Raw genomic sequence first — 17,704 nt, 5'->3', positions numbered from 1 at the left:
GGTGATCATTCCCTTAAAGAGGGAAAGTTTCCTGCACAGAACATCAATGACTTGCTTTCAAGGTGCGACAGCACGAGGACAAATAAAAGGACAACGGACTGGACAGTTTCGGAAGTAGAGAAAAAAACTGACAAAATTGGAGTTAGCGATAATGTTTCGGCAAAACTTGTCGATCTTCGCAAAAATGAGAAATAATGGGTTATATGAGTGATGCATCAAACTAGTGAAAAAAAAACACACGCACCGCTGCAATTAAAAACAATGAAAAAAAACAACACAATATACCCCCGTTGATTCTTATTGTGTTTCATTCATTACCACAAACAACATCTAAGTAGTGAAATTATAGTCCTGATTCCCACATGGAAAGTCAGAACCATAGAGTTTAATACAATAACACTTAGACGGGAATCTGACACTGCAATCGTGTGCCCTCATGGGAATTATGGGAAGTACAGGCTTCGGATTGGATCGCATTAGCAAATGTACTGTCTACAATTTTTTTTTACAGTTTCAGTTTCGTTATTCGCGTACAGTGGGTTGTGGGTAGGTGCGAAAAAGACTCTGCTGCGCTTTTGTTGTTCAAAGAAGCTGAAAACTACTAGGCTTCTCAATTTACTGCAACGCTGGAGCCGTATGAGTCCTGTTTGATAGTTTAAGCGAAGCGTCGTCCACTTACCGCTGCGCAAAGATGTAGCGTCACATGCCAGTGCATGATATTACATCGACTGCACGTTTGTTGTTAGTGCGTCTTGCCAAAACTCGTTGAAGTTAACTGTAAAAAGACGGCGACGCAAAGTAGACGCACCACGCTCTTCTGACTCGACTTTGCAACAAAACGAGAGGTGTGTTGTGGGCAGACCACTTGAACTGGCGCACCTGGTATCGCAGCAGACGAAATGTTTCTCACTTAACACTGTGCTATTATTTCTATAAATAGATATTGCGTACTTTTGAGGGCAAAACAAGAATGTTTGTTTTGAAATGATGTAAATACTAATTCATTACATCTTGATGCCAAATCTGGAACGCAATGGCAGAGCAATGTGAACCCTGGTGCTTAAATTTGTTCAGGTTTCACTTCTACCACCTAGTCACAAAAAGCTTTTGCAATAAAGGTAACGTACAAAAAATGGAGCAAGTTTTAGGTAAACATAACTTTATATCAGTTTGTTTTACACTCAGCAAACAAGTGTCGCAAATCTCAAGAGCGGGATCTCTCCGAAGCAAATTCGAAGCCTGTATTTCCCACAATTCCCATGGGGGCACAAGCACCACTGAAGGAGCCCGCGTAGACACTACTGCCAGATTCCTCTCTAGGTATTACTGTATGAAAGTTTATGGTCAGAACTGCCAGTAAAATCAGGCGTTACGCGGCTACATGTCCTTTCTGCGCTTCCGCACTGCCGTTCACGTCTTCAAAGGTGTGCAAGAGCCTTGCAATTTCTGTGCTTTTGTACCACGCTGCCCCCTCACGTAACCTCAAGTATTTTAATGCCTCTTCAGACAACACAGTTTTCAATTGGTCCACTACCAGTAGTTCTAAAAGCTCCGCGAAGGTGGACACGTCTCTTGACGCCACATAAAAATTTAAGTAGCTGCCCAACCTTGTTGTAAAACTTTTCCACGTCTCTGTTTTTCGTTTACGTGCCCCTATGAATTTCTTTTGGTATTCTAAGGGAGTCTGCTTCAGTTCATCTAGCACTACTTCCCTGACGGTCTCATAGTCCCGATGTTGGGCGGGTGTGAGCCGAGTTGATAAATACTCTATGCGCTCAGCCACGAGTGGAAAGACTATTTGTCCCCAATAACTTCGAGGCACCTCATATGCCTCCAGAGTGTGCTCCACTGACTCGAACCAAATTGGGACCTCCGCGTCTGCGGGAAATTTCGGGAAAGCACCCACTAACAATTTGGCGTATTTGCGCCACTCAGTGTTGGAGCAGTGCTCGAATGTTCTGCCAGCATCACTCACGCTACCTGATGGGCTTGCCGGACGTAATTTAGCGAGCTCTAACTCCAACTCCATTTGCCGGCTTCGTTCCCGAGCCATCTTGAAATCATGATCTGCTTGGTGTCGTGCCGTCCAAGGGACGTCACCACTCCCATCCTCACTCGCCCCATCGCCACCCTCCATCCTGCTGAATGTGGTGCTAGCCTGTTTGCCCCGCAACAACAATACAGCAATGCGAAAGGGAACTCACGTTAGCTCTGTCCCGTTGTCGTGGCGTCGCTCTGGCTCGCTGCTGCAGGCTTCTTTCTGGTCGATGCCCCACCTCGTCGTGGACGCGCCTTTTGGGTGTCGAGAACTCGTTCGAGGACCGCTTTGACCCAGTCACTCCCTCGGTGTCTTCCGGGAACACCGGGCTATCTGCAGCTTCGAGCTGCTGCAGCTACTTGCTGCAGTGTCTGTCCGTTGGTGTGGTGCCGATTGGCGTCTTCATCTGTACTTCGTCTTTCCTCTCAGCCAGCTTCTTCCTTATTCCACTCCGTCCACAGCAAGCCAATCCTGCTCGACTGCGCCAGTAAAATCAGGTTCTCTTCTCGATGTAGAAGAAACCACTTCTCCCTACTCGGCGCCCGAGGCGTACCACCCGCGGTGGTGTAGCAAAGTGGGAGAAGCAACGTACGCCGCTATCCCAATAGCGGCTATTGGCCTGCTGGGCGCTTTACGATGAAGCAGAAGCAACGCTGAAGAAGTTCTAGATGGCTGAGAAAAACTTGTATTTACAGATTTTACAAAACAATGGACATCAATGTTACAAAAAAAGAAAGTTATCAGTAAGAGTGAAAGCAAATAGAAATCTTTAGGAAAAAAACGTAGTCAGGTAATATTGCGATGCTGCGCGAACTTGCGTGATTTTCGGCATGGCATATCATTTACAGCAGCTGCTTTGTTAAAGCATGGCTTCCGCGATTAGCTTTCGCAACGGCGCAAACAGAGCTAGTCACGGAGGCCATGACTGAAAATGCGAGGCCCTTGTTCACAATGCAGACGGTTGTTTGTTCGCATAATAGACAATCCTATTCTACCTGCGGAACTTTAGCGTCTATATTTTTACTTGAAGCCTTATACATGAACAGCGCTCTCACCCTTAGTTCGGTTCAATGAGCAGCGAAAAACGTCTGCCGGAGTGCAGCGCGAATGCACCGAGGTTACCGAAAATGACGTGGTTTCTTTGCATGCCCACCCTTTCGGCGCATAACTTTTTTAGCGTATTTTTTTTATCTCCTGCTACAACTAATGCGCAAATACTACATCACTGACAATATTGTCGGTGCTTGTCAATCAAATTTCTAACAAATTTTCAAGCCCCTTCAGCTACTCTTGAAATACCTCTTCGCCAAGTGACAAAGTAACGCATATAGTCTGTAGGAACACTGTATTAGTGTTTATTTTAGTACTTTCCTCACTGTAATTGAAACAGTGGCTGTGCTGTTCGGCAGTGACACTTCATAAATGATCCGCTTCGGTGGCTCAGTGGACAAGGTGCTCGGTCGCTGATCCGCAGGTCGCGGGTTCGATCCCGGCCATGGCGGTCGCATTTCGGTTGAGGCAAAATGGTAGAGACATGTGTATTGAGCGATGTCGGTGCGCGTTAGAACACAAGATGGTCAACATTTTCGGTGCCGTTCACTACGGCGTCTCTCATAATTATGTCGTGGTTCTGGGAGGTAATACCCCACGTCTCGAAAACTGCACGCGCGTTTTGCGCTGAGAATTGTGTAGTGTTTTGGGGCGATAACAAAACTTGAGAAATGGAACGTGGCCATATTTTCTTATACCAGTAGAGTTTACGAATGCCAGAACTAAACTCCTTACAAGCTCACGTGGGCTCAGAATGGATAAATTCGAACACACGCACAAGTTCAAGCTGGTGCACGGGTTTCACTCTAGTTCATCGCAAAGACTATTTGTGGAGTCTAACGTCCCAAAACTACCATATAACTATGAGAGGCGCCGCAGTGGAGGGCTTTGAAAATTTTGACCACCTGGGGTTTTTTAACGTGCGGTTTATCGCAAGAAATGGGAGATATTGTTACGGAAGAGAGACGCCGTATCGACGAGGCTGTGTATGAAATATATTTCAAACCAGCAGCAGGAGTGGCCTGACCAGTAGACCAGACACCGAGCGGAGACCACTCTTCGTCCTCTTCATCAGGCATACACGCGCATTGTCCCACAAAATGTCAACATGCGTGTAGCAATATTATTACGAACTTCAATAATGATAGCTTTATATATGGTTGCTGAGATTACATAAACGATAACACGCCAAGGTACTATTCAAAAACTACTTGATACAATCCTCAAAATACAATAAGTAAGCCTCGCATTCGAAGAAAAAAAAATGTTGATTTATAGGCATGTTGAATCTGTACACACAAAAACAAATGGTTCCTTCATTGCCTCAAAAGCAACAAGAGAAATTATGAAGTAATTCAAATGAGATATTGGTTCAGTTTATCAACTGTGCACGAGACATTGAGTAAGTCTTCCTTGCAAAAAATCTAGTGTGTACGCCGTGTTTATCTGTTTTATTAGAACACGAGCAGCAGCAGCAGCAGCAGCAACAACAACAACAACAGCAACAACAACAACAACAACAACTACAAAAAGGATGGGCGGAAAGTTAGCGTTAGTAGGCTGTGTAGACTGTGTAGACATTTTTAGACTTGTGTGAAATGAGAGGCAGTACATTTTCCGCCTTGGCACGTAAAAAAAAAGAACTTAAATTCTGATGCTACAAAATATATATATCTATGGCCATTGCTCTGCGATTGGTGATGCTGTGGTTTAAATAATAATTTAAAGTAACGGTGAAATTCACTGGCACAATGTTCCAGCGCATACCCTCAGAACGGGTGGGAAAAGGAGGTGCGAACTCTGTGTGAACGACCGCGCACGTTATTGAAAATCTCCCTTCTATATATGGCAAAATCTCACCGAACGAACGTGAAGCCATCGTGATGACTGAAAGTGTGGCAACTGTTGGCACTCGTATTGACCATGCCAGTTTGTACCGCGAGAGCCTCTCTAAAGAATGTCTGGCGCTTTCCTCATCAGAGTGTTGATACTGCTGTGTGCGACGTCTGCGGATGACAGGAGACACCTGAGCGTCTACATTGATTCTGCGTCGCGTCCGCTATGCAGAAGCAAGAACTGTCCATTGCGATGAACAAAGTCGGACAATCTTTTACTGTCAGAGGCGATTGTCTTGGGGACTCAGATATTGTTCGCATTGCGAAAGAGCTGTTGCATTCTACTCAAAGCCCACAGACATGTGCGGTCGGCCTTGAATGTCAACAGTGCTGACAGCTTTCCCTTTCATTTGCACATATGCAGGTTCGTGCGTATACGATAAGCAGAGTGAAGAGGCGCGCCTGCTCCGTGTGAGACGTTTTCGTTTTGTACGTTTTCGGATATTTCCCATAGTGACATCACACATTATTTTTTTCTTTCTTTTCTTTCTTTCTTTCTTTCTTTCTTTCTTTTTTTCCTTCTTTCTTTCTTTCGTTCTTTCTTTCTTTCTTTCTTTCAGGCTTGTTTAGAACCTGACGTGTCATCTGAAATGTCTGTTCACATGCTCTCTTAATCAAGTCTCACATATTGCATCCGTGGGGGAGGGTGAATTACTAAGGTGTTTTGTTGCAGTTAAGCGGGTTTGATTGCCGGCGATGATGGCCATATTTATATATGGCATCGGAATGCAAAAGAATATATAGTGAATATATATAGAATGCAAAAGAATATATATAGAATGCAAAAGAATATATATACTTCAAGAATATATAGTGGGGCTCAACTCCGGGTTCATTTTAACTTTATATACTCTTTACCTAACCTAAATATAAGCACATGCGGGAGCATTCTTTTACTTCGACCCCGCAAAAACGCTGCTACGCAGCTGAATTCGCAGTGACGAAGTCGAGCTCGGTAGTGCAACTCCATATCAGCAACGTTAACAAAAGGCATGGCTGCTTTGTGTCATACTACATAGGCAAGACTGAATGCCAAGAAAAAAGGAGAGGCATAAACTACAAATGCTCTTACGCAAAAAAAGAACACCTAAGAATAAAAGAAAACGCAATGGCATGACCAGCAACAACTTCGGCACGGTGTCAGCACAAACGTTGACCTCAAGTATTCTATAAAGGCCTTCACAGGTTACCAATTGCGACTTGGTGATTGCCGCGGAAGCTGTAGTCTCTTCTACCTCGAAAGTGAACAAAAGAAATCGATAAACATTATGCACTAGGTGCTTCCTGAAAGCTCTAAATGAATGAGTGTCTTCGTCTCACCAGATATATGTCAGCCGGAAGTGCATCGGACCGTGTCACGTCTAAATGGGTTCAGTCACCACCCTTTCAGCTGCAGCGTCTCCCATTCATTTAGGCTGCGCGGTCTGCTTGCTACTACACCCGGCGAGCAGAGGAAGCGAAGCAACGTTCTGACATAATGAAAACGGACGAGTGGCTACGCACATATGCCTTAAGAAGAGAAAGAAACAGAAATGCAGAGGAACTCTGTATTTGGCTCGGAGAAAGCTGGCTGTGCTCGCCTCCGTATACTCTTTTCGGATAGATTCGATACATCGCAGTTTTCACAAGAATGCTGTAACATTGCTCTTCCGTGCAGTGCTACAGTGCTTGCAAAAGCGGAGCCTTTGCTATCTTTACTCTGTTTTCTGCGTACATGCACATGTACAACGAAAAGTGCGCAGCGAAAAGAATTTCCTTCGTCCGCTGGTCAGACGCCTGCTGAAAGGAAGCTCTTCTCTCTGTTTGGCGCTTACTGTTGCGGAAATTTTAGCAGCGTACTTCAACATTCTTTGGAAAATTGAATAGGACGACTGCGTACAAAATCTACTGGGGTTGTCACAAGTTCGTAGGCCATGCTATCATGAATAAAAAAACGGCCTGCAAAAAAAAAAACGGTAGCACGACAGGTTTTCAGGAGGCATGCTTACAACGTTGACGTAGAGAGTAGGTACATTTATGAGCGTAAATATTTAAAAATGCGCATGTAACAAATCAATTTTGCAATTATAATAGATCTTGTTGAAATTAATGAGTTATTCGTTATATCAATTTCATCTTAAGAGCTTTTTTTTGTAGGTTTATAAGACCGCCGTCATGGCTGATTGTGTGCATGAGTTACCGTGGCGTGCTCGCAGTGCCATCGGCGAATGTCTCTTGGAGCTATAAAAAAGTCAACCACAATAACAAAGAAAGTGTTCCATCATTGCCGTGCCTGTTGGCCATTGCGACGAGACAAGTAAAAGCGTTTGGGAAAGACAACGCATCATGCCACTGTCCGCAGTGAACAGCTATTATGTTCAGGATAGTCTGACTACAATTCGGAGTCGAGAGGTACTTTAGTTCAGACAGTTAAGATGAATGTGCAGAAAGTAGGGCGGGTTCCACATTCATCGTGCAACATTACGCATAAGGGTGGGTATCATAGTTGCTGCACCAGTTCATGACAATGAAACGGTTTTCATTAAGCTGTTCTATTGAGTACTGTTTAGTATACGTTATCAACATTTTCGTTTCCTGTAATGAAGCAAAGTTCCTCAAATATTATACCATATCCTTTTCCTAGGAATCCATGATAGGCAAGAGGCAGCAGTAGTACATGTTTTAGATGATGGCTTATTTCAGTCATACTGGTGTGTGAATTGCCGTCTCGTCACTATTTATTTTCAAGCTTTTGGGGTAGTTTCGTATTATGAGCAAATATTGCCTTATGTTGCATTAATGAAATGTGAAGAAACAAGAAAACGCGCTCCTTTTCCATCTTTAGGTTTGCGACAAAGACTGTCATCTTGAACGTGCATCGCAGGTGTGCAAAGTTAACATAATTCAGCAGTCAAACTAACGATGCTGAGCAATGCATGCCTCTCTTTCCTACAATTTTCTATAAATTTTTGTTCTTGCAACTTGATTTGACAGCAATTCTTTTATGGACCAGCAGCACGCTGCGCTCATTTATCCCACTCTATTTAGGTGGAAAACAAACGTGCCATCACGTGTACCGAGAATGCATGCATTGGCGGCCGCGCCTTCCGACGAGTATTTCATTTTTCAAACGTCCGTGTAGCGCAAACACCGCGAGTTCCTCAACGGCCGCGGTTTTCAAAGATAGAGACGAGTAAAACTTGCACAACAAGGAACAGGGGCGCAGTAAACAAAAAGCGCACCGGAGGGGGAGCTTCCCGAGATTCCAGCACGCGATCCAAGTATGAATTCAGCGCACGCGAGGAAGCCCACAATCCTCAATCAAATTTTTCTCCAGGAAAAACAACCCCGCACAGTGACGTTGTTGAATCCTGAGCAGAGGAACACAGGCGACGGCAAGGAGAAAAAAAAAGTCAGCGCATTTCGGCTCTGGACGGAACCATACAAACAACAGTGACACCTGCTGAGCATTCTTTTTTTGTCGCCTTGGTCCTCTCCATCGCGCATGTATTTTGTATAGGCGCGAAAGGAAACAGAACTAGGCGAAGAAGCAACACGAAAGAAGTGCGCGTGGAGGTGAAGGAAGGAGGTGCAAATCAGAAAGAGGGGAGCAGCATACACATCGTGGAAACGAAACCGGAAGGCTTCGGCCTTGTTTGCGCGCTGTGACTGGAGAGCATGCAGTCGCGGCACCGCTGAAGATGTGCCAGCGTGGACCAGTAGCCCCTGAATTCGCAAGCGGATCAGCAGCAGCGGGCAAGACGCTCTTCCCCAGCCCTCCTGTCTCACGTATACAGCCTTCGGTCGCGAGAGGAAAAGCCGCGTACACAGCAGGGGCGCGATGCTCATGCGTGTGCGGGCGTGTGCCCGGCGTCTCGACAGCGGGGCCTTTGCTCTGAGCGCAGAGACTCGTCAAGTTATGTTCTCGCGACGAGTGCTTCTTTTTGTTCGCCCCAGAAGGGTCGACGTCGTTCCACCCAGCAGCGTCGACAAGCGTGGCGCTCTCTTCCACAACCGTGCGTTTGTTTCTGCATTCTGGTTGCATGCTCTAGCCAGTCCGTTGCCATCGCCCCCCTTTTTTGTTTTAGTTTTTGCGCTGGTGCATGACGGGTCACATACTGTACTTCTTCCTTCCCCTCAACCCTTCCACTCACCCCAATTGCCGCAGGAGCAGCATACCGTTTGCTCGTTCACGCTTGCGTCGCTTCACGCGTAATCAAATATGCAAAGTTGCCGAGGCGTTTTGCGGCGGCGGCAGCCCAGCGACGACTGCGGCCTGTACCCGCGTTGCGAGGCCCTTCATGACGTGGTGCACAAAGCAGCCGTGGCGTTTGCGACGAGGAGTCTTGCTTTCGGGCCCTGCACGGTCCGCTTTAGAAAAACTCGTAATCTTGGACTTGCGTGCCCAGCATCCCTCGGCCCCGGAATTCCCCTTATACTGAGTCTTGCAGCGACGTCTGTTAGCAAAACGACTGAGAGGGAGAGAGACCAGGAGGGGAGAGAGAGAGAACGAAAGCGAGTCGTGAGACGACCGCGCGGCTGGATGGGGACTGCCGGGAATGTATACGCACTGAGGAAGACCGCAGACGCTCTGAGCGTGGACAGATACGACGGCTTCCGTCGACAGCCCCACCGCCTAACCTTGTAAAGGAATTATAAATTGTCCTATTCTTACATCTCTCTCTCTCTCTTTCTCTCGCTCTCTTGGAGTGCTCTCAACAACGCCGCTGCTACGTGGCCAGATGACCAAAACGTGCACAAAGAATCGACACGCTGCACTGGTCTCTCGCATTCGGCACGAAATGAATTCGCTTCTGGCGCTGCGCCTCGCAAAGGCAGCGTCGGCAAATCGAAGGTTCTAACATCGAAAACGGGCGCTTCGGTAACCAGCGCATGTATTTTGTTTTATTGATTCTTATTAGCTTCCGTAATTTTTATTCTTCGTTGACCCATGTGGAGCCCGCACCTATGTTACCACTGGGAAAAGCCAGGGAGAGGTGATGAGAAGTGAATAGAACACTTAGAGAATAATTTTACGAAAGATGGGGGCCCTCTTTGCCCTCTGATTTTCTTTCTTGCAGTATGTACCTATGTTGCTCACGTAAATTGATGCAACGAGAAACCCCTGAATGACGCTCCAAGGATGATGTTGTACCCGAAGAAATGAAATTCAGCGCAAACTACCGGGTTTCACGACGCCTACGGCCTTCTAGGGGACTCTTCCTGAATTCGGAACACACAAACTTATATACTGAAGAGCAAGGCACTGAGATCGAACCGGGTTTTCAGGAAGCAGGTTTAGTATATTCAAAGTCATATCTATAGTAAGAAAGACACAACGACATAATATCTTCTGCCTCATATATGAGGTGAGCTAATAGCGTTGTTCTTATATATACTTTTACGCTTTTGTTGTTTGGTCAATAAAGAAAGTTCACTTACCCAAAGAATGTTTCACGCTTTAGGACGAAGCAAGATGTGCGCATTTACAAAATTCTTAATCTCATTTGTTGCCGTAGGAGACGAAGACAAATTAGGAGAAAAGATTGGTGAATTTGCAATAAAAAATGGCAGATCCCACGCACAGTGGGAATCCATTATATGCGAAGCGCGATTGAAGAAAGTAAATATGTCAGTTTGAAATCAGCCCAACTTTGCGAGGCGCATGGGAGTGCGCAGTAAACACAAGTAGAAATCTTATTTGCACTCAGGTATCTTAGACAAGATTCAAGTATGTAGGTCATAGTCGCGTATCGACAGTATAGCACTAACGTTTGCAATACCAGCCCTAGCAGTGGTAGGCACGTAATATTTGTCGTACATCACTTTCATGTCATGATTATCGTGTTTGCGCCTGCCATTTGCGTTTGTCATTCATTCGCGTAACGTAATACCAGATTTGGTGTATGTGAAGCTAGCGAAATGACCAGGAATGCGCTATCATATTCTCACATAACACTCATGTCATGATTATCATGTTTGAACGTGTTATTTACCTTCGTCGTCTATTCAAGTCACGTAATACTAAATTTGGTATATGTGAAGCTAGCGAAACGGCCACGAGCGCTCTATGAGCGTAGCGTGTAGTCATAGTTTAAATGACATGCATATCATGATTATCATTTTTGGGTGTGTCGTTTACGTTCGTTTCATTCGAGGCACGTAGTACCAAATTTGGTATATGTAAAGCTAGCTAAACGGCCGCAAGCGCATCATAAGCGTGGCAAGTAATCATGACTTACATCACATGCGTTTCACGATTGCCACGTTAGGGCCTGGCACTTATGTTTGCCATACAGTCATGTCATCCCATACGATTTTTGCAATACGTCATGCGAACAAAACCACCGCATGAGTAGCAAGACCATGACGTTTAAATCATGACATTTATGACGTACATGTATATTTATGACTAGTTCGTTATGCTCGCTACAGTCTTGTTACACCATACCAATTTGGTATAGATCCCATCATTGGAACAGCCAGGAAAGCTAAATGTCGTTGGCGGACAGATAGATAGATAGATAGATAGATAGATAGATAGATAGATAGATAGATAGATAGATAGATAGATAGATAGATAGATAGATAGATAGATAGATAGATAGATAGATAGATAGATAGATAGATAGATAGATAGATAGATAGATAGATAGATAGATAGATAGATAGATAGATAGATAGATAGATAGATAGATAGATAGATAGATAGATAGATAGATAGATAGATAGATAGATAGATAGATAGATAGATAGATAGATAGATAGATAGATAGATACGTTCAAAGTCGCCAAAGTTCGCTAAGAAAGCTCCGCATTAAAAAAAAAGGTATATAAGCACAGACAATACCAATCGCTTTTAGTGAATAAAAAAAATATGCGGATGTGTGCCTATCCTAAGGCGTCATTGAATAGAGAAAAGTTTCAAGTATAGGCTTTTTTCGAAACCGGATGGCCTTTCGTCACCTATATAGAGTTGCGGCAGATTGAACAGCTGGCTTTGAGAGCGCGTCGATTCGGCGTGCCGACTGTGGACTGGCAAGCACTTTACCCTAATGACAAAACTCACGCCAGCGTATCCGGGCAATTTGGCTAAAAAGCCGCCCACAAAACGCCAGTGACGGGCGTCGGCGTGAGCGCGCGTTTGAAGATATTTCAGAGGCACGCGCTTTCAGACGGATCGCACGGGAACACGGCTTGCCGGCGGCGCTTTGCCGGAGGTGCCCACTGTGTTTTCTTCGAATCGCACTGGTGTTGTGGTTATCGAGATCACGGTGGCATGGACAGCGCGGAGCCTCAGCTGCCAGCGTGCCAAAACCGAAATTCTTTTGCGAGCGAGTGGGTCTGAAGATGCATGGAACAGCCACGCTCCCTCCTGCAAGAGAAACCGCGCCCGTTCAATACGCGTAATTGTTTGTCGCAACTTGGGGAGTGCAGTTTCGTGAGATCCACTGCGTATAGTTAGGCTTGTAGTCTCCCATTAGTTACGCGTCGACTCTGCGGGCAAGCGGTCTTTCGCTGGCGTAAAGCTCTCGCTCTAATATGTACCAGCGTTTAGCTCGGAGTATGCGGATGGCTGTGTACTCCGGCACATCGCTTTGTGACCGTTTGAAGATACAGACACTGCACCCGCGTTTAAGAGGCTGCGGACTATCCACCAGCGCGAACAGTACCGCAATTAAAGCGTACATATTAACAACTCACACTTATATATTTCAAACCTTTACGACATGGTGTTTCTCAGAGAAGCATTCTTGGCCCCCTGCTCTTCAAGCTATATACGAATGATCTTGTTAATATATATTTACCATTTGTAATTCATGCAGACGACACAAGCTTATTTTTTAAACATAACACTCTCCGTCTGCTTGCGAAAAAAAGCAAAGGAGGTGCCCACTATATTGAATACTTGGAGTCAGGTCAATTCCCTGTCTATAAATGCTTCAAAAACAAAAGCAGTTTTGTTTTTGCCTTAAAATAAGCCAATTAATTCAAATAATATCTTGTACTCCGGTCTTTTAGTAATAAAACTGGTGCCAGTTATAAAAACCTTGGGTGTTTCCTATTGATGAAAACATGCGATGGAACGCACACATTAATGAATGTTGTCCACAAGAAGAGAGAGAAATAAATAAAAGGAAATGACAGGGAGGTTAACCTAGAAAAACTGGTTTGCTATCCTGTAGAAGATCTGCGTATAAATCTGTGCCAAACTTGCTCAAGGCACTACAATTGAAACGTTATCATGCATACCAGAAAAATAGCGACTCTTTTCTAGGAAAATTCACCACCCTGACTTCATTTGCAAAATCATACACTACACGAAGCAGTCACACGTGAAACATTCCCCCCACTCGTAAAAACTATGGCCGCCAAATGCTTATGTACTTGCTGCCACAGGATCTTAACTCCTCTGCTAATATGATGAACTAAAAATTTAATAGGCTACCATAACTAGGGAAGTAAGTGCAATTTCTGCTCCCATGAATTTAGTCCTGTCATCTAAATGTAAATTGAGAAGTGTGCCTTTAAGCTGTCGCTATTTTTATAGGCCTGTCCTTATACTAGCACCTGATTCGGTGTGCACTGTTTTTTTTGCCCTGTATAGTTTTGTAAACGGGGCGCTAGCCTTTGTCAAGACATTGGATGCTTTTTGCTAGCCCCCCGTAGCCTCACCAGTGTTGTATTCTTTCGTGTTGATGCTGAATTATTATTATTATTATTATTATTATTATTATTATTATTATTATTATTATTATTATTATTATTATTATTATTATTATTATTATTATTATTGTGACGCAATGCATAGCCGCCACCTACGCTTGGCACACTAACCCTGATGCCCGTTTTGTTGTTCGGCATTCTGAATGACAATAAAAGCAATCACATTTTAGGCGCGCATTAAAACCACATTAGAAACATGAATAACGCACTGCCCTAGCTTAGCACGTAAGGTGTCACGCTGCTAAGCTCTAAGACACAGATTTGTTTTACGATCACAGTGGTCGCATTTAGATGGGGGCGAAATGTAACAATTAACAGTGCAATGACATGTGCACCCGTGTACTTAAATTTGCGTGCACGTCAAAGTACACAAATTGTCACTATTGATCTGGAGTTGCCCACTTAGAAATGTTACTATGGCACGCTTCATTAGCTTGTGTAGAGATTTTGGAACGTAAAATGCCTAATACATAAAGAATACGTATAAAATGGCAATAAGTACTTTTTTCTGTATGTCTGTAATAAAGTAAGAATGCTTTTTCATTTTTCTGTGCTGCCCTCTGCCGTATTGGTAGGGACTTGGTAGGGACTGGGAGAACCGGTACTACTATAACGAAAGCCTCCGAGGTGCTTTGCGACTTCGCCGCTAGGGAAGGGCACATGCGCCGTGGCATAGTAAAAAAGGTGAATTGTGCCGCGAATACGAGATGCGTCGGCAGAGAATAACGCACTCGTTTATTGCATTGTAGAGGTTGTTTAGGGTCCCTTGACCCTGGTTTCCAGCTACCGTGCTAAAGTGCACTCACTATAGATGTCAGGAGGCTTCTGTTGCGGAGGTACTATGGGGCATCGAATGCATTATATATATATATATATATATATATATATATATATATATATATATATATATATATATATATATATATATATATATTTATATATATATATATATATATATATATATATAGCAGGCGTGAGTGGTTGTAGCGTTGAAAGTAGTCAAGTGGATCCTCCGTGAGTGGTCACAACGTGGTGTATTTCGGCGTTTCGGCCTAGAGTCTAGCCTTCATCAGGATGAAGGCCAGACTCTAGGCCGAAACGCCGAAATACACCACGTTGTGACCGCTCACGGAGGATCTACTTCACTATATATATATATATATATATATATATATATATATATATATATATATATATAAGAAAGCAATTTTTTTATGACTGACGTTTCGACGATGGCAGGGTTCTGTAGGAGAATGAAAAATATACAAGCCATATGCCACTTTTAAGGGCCACTGAAATTGCAGAAACGGAAAAACGTGAAAAGTTTCGAAACAAATGAAGGTGATGAAATATTTTGATGTGCCACCTCGAGTGACAAGTGCTGTGACTCGAAGCATGTACGAACGCAACGCCGTCGCACAGCAAACGTGTAAAGCACTAAAGCAGCATTTAAGCCGTGACAGGGAAACACAAGAGATTAGGGTATTTGTAGCAAGTTTGGTCGGTCGTGATCGCTTTTCTTTATCGCGACTCACCACATTGTAGATGCTGCAGAACTGAGCCAATTATCAAAAAGTTTCACACCTGTGTCACTCAATGGTGATTGAATGTGCACCGTGTGACAACCATAGAAAATGTGCGCAATAAGGGGCAACAGACAAATATTACGATCGTGCCACGGAGAAGCTTTAGCTCACGTGAAATTTTTCTTAGCTAGAACAAGAGTCTTTGAAAGCACTGAAGTACTCTGCCATAGCTCCGAATGAGGCACGCACATGCTCCAGTCATAACATAGAGGTTACAGCTGCATGCAGCTATCACGATGCCGAGTTGCTTCCCAAAAAGCGGAGAAGACGCTTGCGCTGTGCTTCATAGGGTTATGTGTGCTAAACAGCAGCGCAAATTTGGACAAACAAGTCGCATCAACCACGACACGTTTTAGATGCAATCCTAGAGTGAATCAACTAGCAGAGGTGCGCACATTTCTTGAAGCAAAAAAAAAAGTTTCCTTGCCGCATGCACACGCTAATGGCCATTTGATGCTTCGATTCGACGTAGAATGACTTGTTTCGATAATACAAAAGCAGGCCGCTAACTCACCGTTTGAGAAGCATAAATTTTTTTCGGAACAGCTAATAAGCATTTCGAAAGTTGTTGAAGAAGCTGCAGCAGTTATTAGCTCATTTTGTTGAAATGGAAGTACAACAACAATAATAATAATTTCAAAAAAACCCAACGCGAAAGCTGTTGTGGTATTTGCGGGATCCACTTGTCACCAGGACGGCTCCGCATGGTGGCGCCACGGTACGTCCTCGTCGCGCCCAATAGGAATTATCGATACTTAGCCGCAATGTGGTTCTGCAGTGAGCTAGGCCGGACGCCATTATTGAGGATTCAACGCTGCAGACAACCCATGCTTGCCACTGTTTTTTTAAGCTAAACAACGATTTACCTTAAAATCGCTGTGCTGGTCTGCCACTCGCAGGCATTCAATAAAAAAATTTCAGTTTTCTTTTTCATCAAATGAGAGGCCAATCTAAAGGGGAAGTTCTGTGCGCGCACTGCACGTGCATAGCTCACCTCGGCGTAGCGTGCTGACATGTTGGAGCAGTGCGTCTCACAAACTCCGTAATACGACGCCGATTCGTCCAGGTCTTCGCAACAAATTCTGCGTAGTCATAGAGCTCTGCGCACTGACCGCTGCTCCGATATCTTCACACGCTGTCCAAGTTTGACTTTCGGCACCACGTGGAAGCCTAGCCGTTGACTATTTTCGTCGTCCAGCTTGTCATTTGTGCGTTTGCAGCAACCGTAAACCGCTCTGTTTATGATCGTTAATTTGATACAACTCGACGAAGAATAAGGTGTTGTTGCCTGGATGTTTTTACTAGTCCATGCTGCATGCACTGGTACAGGAAACTTCCAACGTTGCAGCAATGTGAATGCAACGCGCGAGGCCACGGAAAGCCAGAAGTAACAACAAAACACCCATCACATAAGCACAGCAAACATCGTGCCAAGCATGGTCATCTACAGCATGAAAACCTCAAAAATGGCATCCGGTCGGGCGCACCACAACGCCACTCTGCGGCTGAGTTTCCTTGCATACTCCCTAAAGGTGATCGTAATTTCCGGCCGGAACCCCCAACTATGGCATCCCTCTTAATCAACTCGTGATTTTGGGACGTCAAACTGCAGAAATTATTTTATAATATAGTTTTGGTATCGACTACCCATATAGCTGTAAATAGGCGAAAATGTCTTCCGTAGTTTGATATATTCAGTGTCATATTTCACAGAGCCTTAATCCAGGGAATATCGCGCAGAGCGTGCAGGAAATTCGGCCACTCTGTTACAAATATGAAGTGGCAAAGTTTGCATGTCGTTACGCCAAGGTAGTATATTTTGTGACATTAGGAATAAGCCATTTTATACTGTATATATTTCAAATGAGTACCCGCATGGTATCACCCGGCTGAAGAAAGGACAACATCACTCACCGACCACGACCAAGTGAACTGTAGCGTTCCGCTGTGTGCCGCGGCTGATGACCACCTGGCAGACGTAAGTGCCGGTGTCCTGGAAGGCCAAGTCGTTCACCTTGAGCGTTGCTGGAGAACCGAGCACGCTGAAGTAGGCCCGCTGGCTCCAGTCGGAGCGGGCCGCGTGCCGGCCCTGCATGATGTTGGTTCGGTGGAAGCTTTGGTTGCTCGCGTACGTCACGCTGTACACGGCCATGGGCGAGTCGTCTTTGAACCAGTTGATGCGCATGGGCAGATCGTTGGCCAGCAGCGATTTGCAGGGCAAGTCGATTTGGCCGCCCACGTGCACGGCCAACGCCACGGGCTCGTCTGCAAATGGGCGAAACGGTTGATATTACTTTTTTGTATTTAGCAATTCAGTAACATTTATTATTGACTGTGTTTTTGCGAACATATCGGATTTTCAAGCGATGAAAACATGACCTCAAAAGTAGTACCGCTGCTTTCAGGATCAGGAATTTCAATGGGTAGTA

General features: G+C 44.7%; 1 protein-coding gene across 1 annotated transcript in view; it reads right to left on the bottom strand.

Annotated features, from left to right (window-relative positions):
• The window catches only part of LOC142775671 (synaptogenesis protein syg-2-like), a 459,706-nt gene that overhangs the window by 193,879 nt on the left and 248,123 nt on the right, over nt 1-17,704 (bottom strand). The window contains exon 2 of the mRNA XM_075877312.1: nt 17,190-17,540. Coding sequence (XP_075733427.1) covers nt 17,190-17,540 — 351 coding nt within the window. The remainder of the gene's footprint in view (nt 1-17,189; nt 17,541-17,704) is intronic.

Source organism: Rhipicephalus microplus, chromosome X (genome assembly GCF_043290135.1).
Source record: "Rhipicephalus microplus isolate Deutch F79 chromosome X, USDA_Rmic, whole genome shotgun sequence".
Classification (NCBI taxonomy): Eukaryota; Metazoa; Arthropoda; class Arachnida; order Ixodida; family Ixodidae; genus Rhipicephalus; species Rhipicephalus microplus.
The sequence above is the reverse complement of the archived record's forward strand: the minus strand, read 5'-3'. Positions and strand labels throughout refer to the sequence as shown.